Source organism: Ctenopharyngodon idella, chromosome 3 (assembly GCF_019924925.1).
Source record: "Ctenopharyngodon idella isolate HZGC_01 chromosome 3, HZGC01, whole genome shotgun sequence".
NCBI classification, from domain to species: Eukaryota; Metazoa; Chordata; class Actinopteri; order Cypriniformes; family Xenocyprididae; genus Ctenopharyngodon; species Ctenopharyngodon idella.
This window is the reverse complement of record NC_067222.1, coordinates 44165675-44178665: the sequence shown is the minus strand read 5'-3', so window position 1 is coordinate 44178665 and position 12991 is coordinate 44165675. Positions and strand designations below refer to the sequence as shown.

Below are 12991 nucleotides of genomic sequence, written 5' to 3'. Positions count from 1 at the left end.
ATTTCAAACACACAATTAGGCTCATTATAATTTGTGTTTTATTCACAAAACTCCATGCTCCATGTGAAATATGTCAGGTCATGGTAATCTGCTGTGCTCTCCACAATACAGCACTCCAAACTGCTCCTGAGATCTGAACTGCACTGTACAAACTGCGTTCAGCATAGATTTTATGTGTGTGTTTGTACCGTTGCCTGATCTGCATAATTAATTTAGTGGATCGGGGGCTAAAGCAGCGCAGAAAGAACATGCAAATAAATAGCTTTCAGTGGGAGCAATTCATTCATAGTAAATTCCCAGTGTGCAGTACCTACAATACAAATCATTAAAGTCATCATAATTATTTTAAACTTTTGACAGCCCTATATTTCATAAAAAATCTATTTAATGAAAAGTAGAAAAGATGCAAATGTAAAATATGTGGTGAAAGAATGTTGATGTAGGTAAGTGTAAATATGTGCAGGATAGAAGCAGAAAAATATTTATGAGGATGTGTCATGCAGGGCAAAAGTGTAAATTCTTGGTGAATATGTTATGTAGGCAACTTGGTTATTACAGGTCATGCATGTAGTTCATGAAAAATAAAGAGTTCATGAACTGCAAATATTTTATTTAATAAGTAATGTTCAGGCTTGTGCTAAAATGTGTGGAGTACAAAGACAACAGCAGCTCCATGTGTTTTAGGCTTCAATGCCGGATTCAGTGCATTAGTGTCACCAGATGCCCTGATATAGGATGTTCACCACAAATAATGTGCATTCTTTCAATTTTATTTTATTTTTTTTCTGAATATTTGCATTGGTGTGAAAGGACCGAGTGAACTCGCCTGGTTACATGGCACAGTTAGCTGATGTGTCCAGTATTCACAATATATTTGTTATTATTCTGCTAGCAATATAAAATTAAGCAAGACAGAGAAGATCCCAATGTTTAATGAACTTAAACATTGAGAACGCATTATCACAAGTGTGATATTGCGTTTATACAACAGTTTGATGGCACAAGTGAGTAAATAAATAGGAAACAACAATGTATTGTCTTTAAAAACCCTCTTTTCTGCAGAACTACTTCCTTCCTCCATGGATTCATATCTCAAGTTGACAGTTTAACAGTTGAGCCCAAGCCTCTGTTCCTAATTCTGAAAAGTCGCTTTAGAACTAGTAACGAAGGAACGTTGATTTGCTTCACTGAAGCTTATTGGATTATGTAGAGTATTAAGGTATTATGAGAGAGAGATCGACATATTACCTGCATCTGATATAGCATTTATTCTTTAAGGTTGATATCCATAATATTATATCCTTTATAATAAAATCAGTTTGAATGTCTGCTGAGGAAAGCGATATCTTTGTCTTTGTCCTTTTAAAAGTTAAGGGGATTTCCCATTACAGCGCTAAAACAACATCCTTGTTTACAACCAGTCCCTTTCAATTTGCTACTGACTCACTCATAAAGACAGTCCATATCACGATCACTAACAGACCCTTTCCCAATACCAAATACAGCATATTATTTATATAAAATAATATTTATTAACCAAAAATATTTAAATTAAGAACTATAGCCATTATAAAAGACAATGGGAAATAAACACAAGCAAACAATTGTAGTCAAATGTACAAAAGCAATGCTCTGGTACAGAATAAAGCTATGAAACTTAATTTTCCTCTTATCCCAAATCTTTTTGCTCCTGAACAAGTAATAGATTAATAAGACCAAAGATCACCCATTTGATATACCCCAAATGAATTATATCTCATGTTTAACCACTATCTACATAAAAGTCAGCGGCAAATTCCCAAAGGACTGGCCGAGATTAAGCTATTCTTGACGGGTACATGAGCACTGAATGGCTGCTGATGGCCTGGAGCTTACATCTGTGAAAGCATCTAAACAAGTTGTAAAATAGGCGCTAGTTTTTGTTTTTGTAAATGCACTCTAGATTTCTTGTGGCCAATTACTGATAGGGAGACTTGTTTTACACAGTCTGGGATGGTCAGATTTTCTAAAATGAGGATAAACTGTACAGGGATAAACAACATTAGAAGAGAGACATCATCTAAAAAACAATATCATCAATCAATGAAACAGGTGTGAAAACACTCTGCAAAGAAATCCATTTGTTGGGTGCCAGTGTTTGCTTCCAAAAACATATTTTTTCTCTAAGGCAACCATGGAAGAAAACAGACAGACATAAAGGAGTGTGAGAGTTTTTCAAAAAATCTCTGTCAACTCACATCCACTTTACTGGCGCAATCCGGGTACCCAGGATCCTTTGGGACTTCGCACTGGCCTGTAACTCCATCTCGGCCTGTAGACAAAAAGGACAGGCAGTCACAGTCTGATAACACTCTTCCATAGTACAGTAGCTTCGGTTTGGAACACCAGTGGGATACAAATGCTCTAGGCTTTAATGAGGCTTTGGGAGAATCCTCCATATCTTCTTCCATCTCTTCTACTTTCTTTAAGCTTGCTTTATTAGGTATTATGAAAGTGGCCTCTTGGCCTCATATCTCATACTTGTCTGAGTAAGGCTTGCTCTGGGCTTTGTTAGTAGCTCTGAAATGCTTTCTGTTCACTAGGGTAGACAAAAGGGACAGAAAATTGCAAACATCCCCTCTCCTTGATTAATAAACTCCCATCTCTCAATGGCAGCCGGTCCCAGTCAACCTAATTAATGTAGAAAGAGGTTGTTCTTTGTACAACAGGTTACTTTAGATCCATAAAGAAGCCACAGAGAAAGGAATTATTTGCTATTCTGCTTGATTATGAGAAGACAGTAAGCAGCAGAAAAACATTCTTGAACCCTTAAATCACAGGATGTCCACTGACTCTTGTATTCTGTACAAGTGGAACATTAGGAGTTCACTCCTGTGTCCTGCGGTTGTCACTCCCCAAACTTTGCAGAGATCCCTATTGAAATCTTTTTGATTGCAGACTCTGATATTTTGGAAAACAACAGGAAAAACAACAGTCTAAGAAATTGCTAAAATCTCTTTTGAAAGCAGACGTGATATTTCAGCAAAAACCTTTATGCCATCTAGGAGAAACAACTGAAATATTAAAGAGATCTGATATATGATTTTATGTTTTTATGGGCAGGTTATAATCTTAATATAATCTAACATGCTGATATTGATGATCAATTATTTATAATCATTCTTATTATCAATGTTGAAAGTAGTTTTTGCTGCTTAATTTTTGAATTGTAATAACATTTCACAATATTACTGTTTTACAGTATTTTTGACCTCTTTCAAAAACATTAATAAATCTGGTAACACTTTATTTCAATTGTCCACTTTAGGCATTCTACTAACTATAAGTAACTTCCAACTACATGTCAACTAACTCTCATTAGAGTTTTAGTAGACTGTCTGTGTCACTGTATGGTGGCTTAGAAAGTGCACAACGAAGGAGATGGTGAGAAATACTTTAATCCAATAATGAAGATATATGGCACATTGACAAACAATAACCAACAAGGACTGAACAGAACAGTGGGGTATTCCAGAAAGCAAGGTTAACTTACCGTCACATATACCCTGAACTCTCGGTTGATTAACCCAAACCTTGCTCGAGGTATGCTGGTTCCAAAATATAACATGCATCTGAATACCTCTTAAGCAAACTAACCCTGAACATAACCAGCTCTGGAGCAAGTTATGTTCAGAGAGCAAGTTGCTATGTCTACTTACATACCCTGAAAGTTACCTCCATTTTTGGAACCGAAAGTTGAGGTTATCCGCTTACTTACTCTTAAACATACCCAGGTATGCCACATAATCTGCTTTCTGGAATACCCCCCAGGGAGTATAAATACACATAGTAAATGAGGACACTAAACAGGTACTGCTTGACAAAGATGAACTAATCAGAAACCATAAAAACCAATGAGAACTCATACAGACATGACAAGAATAACTAAACAGAACATAATTGTGGCATAAAGGTGCGTCCTTGTGCCAAATAATTTCCAACTGAGGAGGGAGGGAGGGAGGGGGCTTTGGTGCAGGGCATGGAGCTGGTGGTGACCAGGAGGAGTAGGAGAGAAAAACCATGGTGGTGCCGATGGTGGGAGGAGCCAGGGTGGAGCTTTGGCTGAAGGCCTGGGAGGAACCCAGGAGCCTGATGAAGGCGGCGGAACCAGGGTGAGTGGAGGAAACGGTGAAGCAGAGAGGTTGATGGACCAGGGCGAGACTGATGGCCTAGAAGCCTGAGGCTGAGCTGCTGGCTTGAGGGACTGAGGTGACACTGGAGCGGACGAGGACCACAGGGAGGTCGGAGAAAGGGAGGAGCCCAATGATGCCTTGGGGTGGAAGGTATAGGCACTGCTGGAATTCCGGAATTCTGAGCAATGTCTGCCTGGAGGCCGACCTGGAGTGACGAGGGAGCCCAGCGGAGTTTCAGGGCAGACAGGCCACAGAGGCAATGAGGGAGTGCCGAGCCAAAGCAATGCTGACAGGCTAACAGGTTGAGGTGGAGACATGGGCCTGGAGGCCCGAGGTGCAGACTTGGGTGGGAACTGAATCCGCAGACCACAGATCTATCAGGTCTATATCCACTCCTGGCTCTGAGATGGACTGGTCAGTGTGCATAAACTCCGGGGGTTTGTTGGTATCTGGCTCTGATTCCAGGACGACCTCGGTGACTGCCTCAGACTTGCAGGCTGTGAGGGAGAGACCGCTGTGTCGGAGCATCCAGCCCAAATACTCCAGCAGCCTTCAGTTCTCTGGGTGAAGGAGGAGATGCAACACTGGTGAGTCCATAGTTAGTTTGTTTTAATACTCATTTTTGAGGGTTGGTTATTCTGTCATGGTATGGTGGCTTAGAAAGTGCACAATGAAGGAGATGATGATTAGTCTTTAATCCAATATCGAACTCAGAAGATACATGACATGTTGAAAAACAATAACCGACAAGGACTGAACAGAACAGGGAATATAAATACACATAGTAAATGAGGACACTAAACAGGAACAGCTGGGCAAAGATTAACTAATCAGAAACCATAGCAACTAATAAGAACTCAAACAGACATGGCAGGCACAACTAGAACATAATTGTGACAGTCTGCTTAATATCTGCTAACACTTTATTTGTATGGTTCCCAAACAGACGTTCTACTGACTATAAGTATATTTGTAAGTATGTCAACTTATTCTACTAACCCAAACACGTAATACTAACCTAACAGTCTACTAATACTCTGATGAGAGTTAGTTGACATGTAGTTGCAAAGTTACTTGAAGTTAGTAAAATGTCTAAAGCGAAAAAATAAAAAAAAATGTAACCAAAAATCTTAATGATTCCAAATTTTGGACCTGTACATTCTAATTGGCTGTGATTGTGTCAGGTTGTGTCGCATTTTCACATGTATGACCTTAGAGCAAAAGATTTTTAGTACTGTCAATACTGAAATATTACAATTATGTCCAAAAAGTCATTAAAAATACAATTTCCATAGCACACTGAGGTGCTACTTTTCGAAATTAAAGTTCTCTTAACAAAGTAAGTGGAGTTTGAGCAGAATCCTTGTACTTTCTGTCCAAATGGCAGATCAGAAGTAAGAATTATGTTTGTCTTACATTAATAAACCTCCCACACAGCTTGCGCATATGCTCGCTAAAAAACCTGCTGGAATTTTACCAAACTCTGTTGGCAAACTTTAGAGATATCTAACCCTACAGAGGGCCTCGCTGTACAAATAGCGGCAAGAGATGACTGGCATTATTGCGATGAAGTCCAATCAAGTTGCATTAAATAATAAAGAGCGAACGTGTTGTCCTGCAAAATGGCATTGAGCCCAGACCTCTTCATGTCTAATTTTAAACAGCGCTTTTTAATATGAATTTGGCTCACTATAAAGAGACTAAGATCAGAGTTTTTGGCGAGTTAATCAATCTTGTGTGCTGTTATATGTAATCAGACAAAAAAAAGTACTTTATGGACTTAAATTATACTCAAGTGTAGACACAATGAGACCGTTTTGATGTATAGTGAATTATAAAGTATGGAAAAGTATGGAAATATAAAATACATGTCGCTATCATAGCTCAGATCATTAGATCTTTTTAACCGCAGATTTAGGTATCTTTGCAAATCTATGCATAATTTTAGATATTAATCAATCTCTTTTGAAATGCAAGAAAAGACTAATATGAGATTATTGGGACCCATTTTTTTTGTTCGTATATGCTTTGTAAAAGTTGATATTGTGGCTTGATATATGGTCAGACACTTGCATGTGTAATTATACCAAATATACATACCAAAATCAAGCTCAAATAGAGTTACAATTTTTTTGACCAGTGAATTTTGGAGAATTTCAGACATGTTTTGTCCATCATTAGAACAGCCGCATCTGAAGCAGTAAGTGAATTGCATTACTTTTCCTCAACTTGCAGGTTATAAAGTTTATTGTAGCTATGGGCACTCAAAATCTCATGTTATTAATAATGAAGTGCTACACACAGATCATTTAAGACAGGCTATTTAAGTGTTTCCTGAGTAAAGAAAAGACTACATTTATTCAAACAACCAGTTCTTTATTTACCTTTGCATTGCAAGCAAACAGAGATGGAAGCACTTCATTCACGATAAAGGTGGGTGGAGTCATGAGGTTTGACAGTGATAAAATGGAACCTTATTGTAAAGTGTTACCAATATTTTGATTCATTTGTGATTTTTCCTTCCAACAACAACCCTTACAATAAGAAAGTTTGGTCTGTGCCACCCAAACATGAGTGAGAGATTCACCTCTGCCTGGGATGTTAGTATTCTTGAGAATCTGCTCCATACGTATAGCCATGTCAGAAACGTTCTGGGCGATGGCCTGGATTCGCTCCACCAGACCTACTGGCTGGAATCTGGAAAAGTGAACAGAAGTGAGAGAGAGAAATTATGTCCAGCTATTAAAGAAATAGTTCACCCAAAATGAGGCTACTGGACTAGTTTGATAATCCCTTCTGGTGTTTTTTGAGCATGGTAGTATAAATCAGTCCACTTTCTCTTATTTTGTGTTCCACAGAAGAAAATAATAAGACTTTAGACCGACATGAGGGTGAGAAAAGATGAGTTTAAATATGCATTATGGAAATGAGGCACACCTTAACAGTGTCTGTGACTAATAAATATGAGAAATGAGAAGACACAAGGTCTTAAGATGTATCCTCTAGCCTCTACTGAAGCAGACGTGCCTTTATTTATTGTGGAACTGAATTGCAGCATCCTTGAATGGTGCAATTACCTATTGGACATGCTAATTGCTTGAAATATGCTTGGAGCATGAAATAGTGATGCTTCTGCACTGACACCATTTACATAGATAGATAATGAAAATTACATGCGGCATGTTTAGACCTGGCCCTGAGAGAAAAACATGTTACAGCAATTAAGTCAGTAACTTAATTCCCTTGTTGTTGACAGCCTAGAAATGATATGAGAGATTAAAACACCTGAGTTAAAAGGAAAGGGAAACATTGCTTCATTTAATTGTTCCAGGGTGGATTTTTATTAAAGGGTTAGTTCACCCAAAAATGAAAATAATGTAATTTATTACTCACCCTCATGTCGTCCCACACCCGTAAGGCCTTCATTCATCTCCCTTTAAATCTAAGATTGCACCACTTTTGTTAAATGAAGCTAACATTAAAACAGCTTAGGAAAGTTTTAACTATGTGTTTATTATTTTCAAATGCCTTTCATGTGTTATTATATTGATCATTAAAGTTATTTTATTAGATTTTTAATTAATGATAATCGACAAAAGAGTAAAATAATCACTTAACACTTTACAATAAGGTTTCTTTGACAACATTAGTCAATAAATACTGCATCGTATGTAATGTATTGCTCATTGTTAGTCAACACATTACCAAATGTTTACTAATGGGATCATACTGTGGACCTTAAGTGTTACCAACATTTCCATTTTTATTAAGTAAAAATTTTTACACAAAGTTAGAAATGGGACAGTTAGTGATGGGATACACAGTTGAAGAATCACCTATTTCTGAATTTGAACTCTCTTGAGTTACAAGCTCAGATAACTATTATGCTCCCTTGTTTTCCCATCATGAACTTCAATTCCCATAACCCATTGCCTGGACTCATTAGGTTTGATTACTTGCACCTGTGTCTAATTATCTTGTTAATGCCTGCCTATTTACGCCCTGTGTTTTCGCTCACTCTTTGTGAAGTCTTGTTTGTGTCACCACTGCATTTATGAGTGCTTTTCTGGTTTCCTTGTCATGGTTTTTGATCTTCTGCCTGTTTTTCTGGATTTTCCTGTGTTTTCGGTCCTGTTGTTATTTGGATTGTTTGCCTTGTGGTTTTGATTTTTTTTGTCTGTCTTTTGGATTACGATTCTGGACTGCCTGCAAAAATAACTGCATTTGGATCCTCAACCTGTGTGTCTCTAAGCAGTTCCATGACAGCAACATTTACTCAAAATTCATTATAAATACAGTAGTCAATATTTGAAGTGGATCAAAACCTTTCATCAAAGTTGTCCTAAAACCTTCTTCTTAGGATAACTTAGTTCTTAGGACAACTTTGAAATTTTTTTGATCCACTTCAAATGTTGACTACTATATTTGAATGTAAAAATGTGTAAGAATGTTGATAGACTTAAAATAGAAAATAACAGAAACTGAATGACAAATAACAAAATAATAGAATTCTTTGTATTTTTGACCAAATCAAGTATCAAAATATTAGTCCATATTTGCCCTGAAAAATCTGGAAAGACACAATACAATGTTTAAAAGTGTTTGTCTCATGGGTGTATGCAGGCCATCAATTACAAATTGATTAAATTGTTAGATTGTGCCGATATCTTGCAGATAACAGCAAAATGTTAAATTGGATGGATATCTACATCAGAAATATCAGATATAGTAATCTAACCCAAATCACTTCCAGAAGATATCAGTCTTCAATCAACCTTAGAGTTTGACTCAGAAATCCAGGGAAGAGCAGAAGCAGCAGACAAAGTGATGATAATAAAAAGATCAGAGTTTACTGAATAATCTTAGCTGTGTATTTTCCAGTGCTTAAGCCCTGTTTACACTGCACACGTCTGCGGCGCGTTACGGCTCCGGCAAGGTTTTGTTCCGTCCTCTATGCGGTGTCAACTCACACCAGAAGCATTTCAGAAGCAAAGCGGCTGGATTCGCGAGACCACGAGATTTGCCTGTCTGATGTTTTTTCCTTGATTTTTTTCGTGTTTTTAATGGCTAAACGGTTATATTTTGTCTGGTTTAATTGTGTTTATTGCTATGCCATACTTTATTTTGCTGTAGCCTACAGACGAAGTTAATACACTTAAAAATCCAGTTATGGATGACAAGAACAAAAAAAATTCAAGTTTTTCAACAAGAAAAACAATCTCTTGTCTTCAGTTTCTGGCCTCCTAGTGATGTGAAATATGAGCGGGAGTTTACACAGGATGATTATTTTGACTTTATTTTGTATTTGAGCTGCACGTCTTGGACGCGGCATCCATCAAAAATTAGCGAGGTGCCTATCTTTAGCGAAGAGGCGCGGAAAGCTGCTTCTGGGACACTTCTAAAACGCACTGCGGCGCGGCTGGTCTAAACACGAGCATTGACTAGAGTGGCCGCGTATCAGCTCTGGTAGCCGCGTCGCAGCCGTAACGCGCCTGTAAAGAGTGCAGTGTAAACAAGGCTTTAGTCTGAATGCCTCAATGCTCTGACTTTGTCTGTGCTATTATAGTGTTATTATACCACAGCAAAAACAAAATCCTAAACTTGATTTTTTTTTTTTTTTTTGTCAGGTTGTCAATGTTTCTGTACCCACTGTATTTCTCCTCGAGCTTTGTGACATTCTAGTTATTTTTGACTTTTTTTTTTTTTCCTCTTGTATCTGAGACTATTTCAATAAAACCTCAATAGGTTTTATTTCAGGTATCTCAAGAGACTTGAAGATTCTCTTTCAGAGAGACAGGAAAATGTCTTTCAGCAAGCTCAGGGAATGCATTGTCATCTTTGTTTCACACCAAGAGTTTGATTTCTTCATAATACAGCTCGCATGAACCGCCTGCAACCTCGTGCCCTGCAGCTACATCAGCAACACGCTGAAGCAAACAGCTCCCCCTCTGTGAGCAACTCTGTCACTCCCAATAAATGTCACCTCTGCACAGCACAGGGCTGAACGCTCACAAAACCACGGCATCTGAACCCTGACCTTTCTGACTTCACACCCAAAGACAATAAAGCGTTTAGGCGGAGCTGTCACATGCATGTTTGACTTCTGCATTCACTGCACTTCTGAGATTTTTTTCTTTTTTAGATACTGTCAGAGCTTTTTACCTTCTGTAGTCTTGGATCCACACCAATCAAATCGGCTTTATAAAGAATGTCAGTGGTGATTTTTCAGTCCAACAGACACGTTTCGAAAACACAAGGTAAAGGCTCTAAGGCTTTGCTTATGCTGCATTCAATTCAATCTGTACTGTATTTTCAATCATTAGGACTGACTTTCACATTTTATGAGTGATGACTTTGGATCCGTTTGTTCAGCCAGTGTAGTCAATATACGTTATTTCTACATCGGTTGTTGCAATAATTACTTTAGCTACAATAAGGTGCCTTAAGACTTTTTTCTACAGCAACAAAGAGTACAGTAGTATGGGAAGTGGTGAGCTCATCAGATAATATAAGCATCAGAGGCATGACAGTATTTCAAACAATGTTCACTCGTTCACTGCTTACTATAGCAAATGTAATTGCATAGTTACAAAGAGTAGTAGTTACAAAATTTGAACAAAAAACGAGTTCTGGCATGACTGTGGACTGCATTATGTATCCAAAGCTGCAACGTGTGTGCAAAATTCTAATATTGCATAAAACATTTGCGATTAAATCAGCATTTCAGCATGTCACTTCCTGGGAAATTGGCGCGAAATATCTGTAATTGGGGAAGCCACTGAGGCTCTCTTTTCCTGTTACTCAGAAAACGAGCCTGGTGGGTACCTGTGGGAACATTTTTGCGAGTCGCAAAATACGTACATATCACTGCAGTTTCAATGTGAAATGTCCACTGAGTGGCGCTTTTTTTTTTTTTTTTGTGCCGGAACAGATAAACGTGAATATGGAATATGGAGTGGTGCTAAAAGTGTAGTGCTCCATTATTTTTTAAAATAACGTACCACCAACACTACACCTAAACCTACTCAATAGTGTTAACAAAAGCAAATGTGACATAAAAAGCATGCCGTTTTAGCTTGCTTTGATCTCTCATCTTTGAGATCTTTTACCGTGACTCATTTTTCCCTGGATTCGTACCCAAGGCTTCCTCATCCTAAGTCCAACTCTGTATCAGCTGAGCTACCAAGCAAGCTTATGTCAGAAAGCGAATCATATGCAGCTGGTTAACCGATACAAAGTCCAAAATATATTTGTTTACAAATCATGCACTTTGATAAAAAGCGTTTTGAAGTCATAACATAATATTGTGCAAGGAGATGTAAAAACAAGTCTTTATTAATCTATAATCTGACCCTTTAATTATAACTGTGTATGAAAATTATTAAAAGCTCTTGCTGTTTTACTGCCTCTAATGTTTATTTCTGTTGGAAACTGCAGTGATATGTACGTATTGGTACGTATTTTTGCAACTTGCGAAAACGTTTCCACAGGTACGTCTTTCCATGAGACCAGGTTGCAGAAAATTCAAGTTAAGCTTACTCGATTGGTTTGAGTACCATTTTGTCAAGCAAAAAAGTCTTTGAGGCGGAGCAATTCTTTATAGGCTTTTCACTCATTTCCTCCACTTCTGCGCTTATCTTTCTCCATAGTTGCCTTTGCACATTTTCCATGGTCATATTAAATGTTGTCAATACAACTGTTTTTTTGGGTTTTTTTTTTTTGAGAGATCATCACATGAGTTGACTATTTCCTAAATGGTGTTATCACTATTATGGTGATTAGTGTTCCTTTTGGTTGGGCCTTAGAACTTCGCTGATATTACTACAATTACATTTTCTGACACAGCGATTCAACAAGAAATCACAGTTATTTGTGGTTTCAAAGGAAGAGAAGTAATAAATATTCTATGAACGTGTTATGGCGCATGCATGCACGTCAAATAAACAGAGCGGATTAGAATCGGAGCGCAATAATTCTAACCTTATTCTAAAATATTTTGCTAACATATTTTATCCAGAAGTGTTCAAATCTCTTCCCCAAATACAACAGCATCATAATCTACAATGTATGTTGCTGCAGTTGCAGCAATATTGATGGATTTGTGTTTTTTTTTTTTTTTTTTTAGTTTAAAAACAGGTATAGTTTGTTCACTAAACCACTGTTTAAAAAATGGTTTGTTTTTCCCCCTTCTGTACCAAAAAAACAAACCAAACCATGGCTTTAAAACCGAGCTATGTACTGAAATGTCATTTTTGTGTACCGTTACACCCCTAATATTATTGTCACTAATTTTTTAAAGCAAAAACATGTTCTGTGTGAACATACCTTTATGCCTGTCACAACATTTTTTGACTTCTGAGTCTGAAACTAAAGGATGACGACACAGCTTTTAAAAGGTAATTTCTGTTGATTGACATCACAGTGTTTAGGATATTTTGGTTTCGATGTGTGAATAGTATCTTATTGGTAAATAGACAGAACACTGCTGCTTGTGTTAACATTTGTGTATTTACCAAAAATATCAATCTGGTAATTTTACGGTAATTTACTGTTATTTTTGCAGTTCCAATGGTGACACTAGAGGTGCAGAAATAACACACTTCAGCTTTAAACTATCACTGATTACTTTTCAGTGACACAGAAGAAACAGAAAGTTGACGACTTTGATGCTCATCAAAGATTGTATAGCTGGGGTATGTGGGTGTTTTTATCCTCTAAGATTAGATGATGTCTGAAGATATCACAAGGAAAGCCAAGGCACCAGTAACTGTTTGAACTTCTGATGTGACAGGCATCTGTTTCCATGGAGACAGGTGAAA

General features: G+C 37.5%; 1 protein-coding gene across 1 annotated transcript in view; it reads right to left on the bottom strand.

Annotated features, from left to right (window-relative positions):
- Positions 1–12991, bottom strand: part of LOC127509266 (alpha-1,6-mannosylglycoprotein 6-beta-N-acetylglucosaminyltransferase B) — a 132859-nt gene that overhangs the window by 84510 nt on the left and 35358 nt on the right. Inside the window, exons 4-5 of the mRNA XM_051887857.1 lie at positions 6760–6869; positions 2238–2311 (exon numbers count right to left, since the gene is read on the bottom strand). Of these exons, the coding sequence (XP_051743817.1) occupies positions 2238–2311; positions 6760–6869 (184 nt within the window). The remainder of the gene's footprint in view (positions 1–2237; positions 2312–6759; positions 6870–12991) is intronic.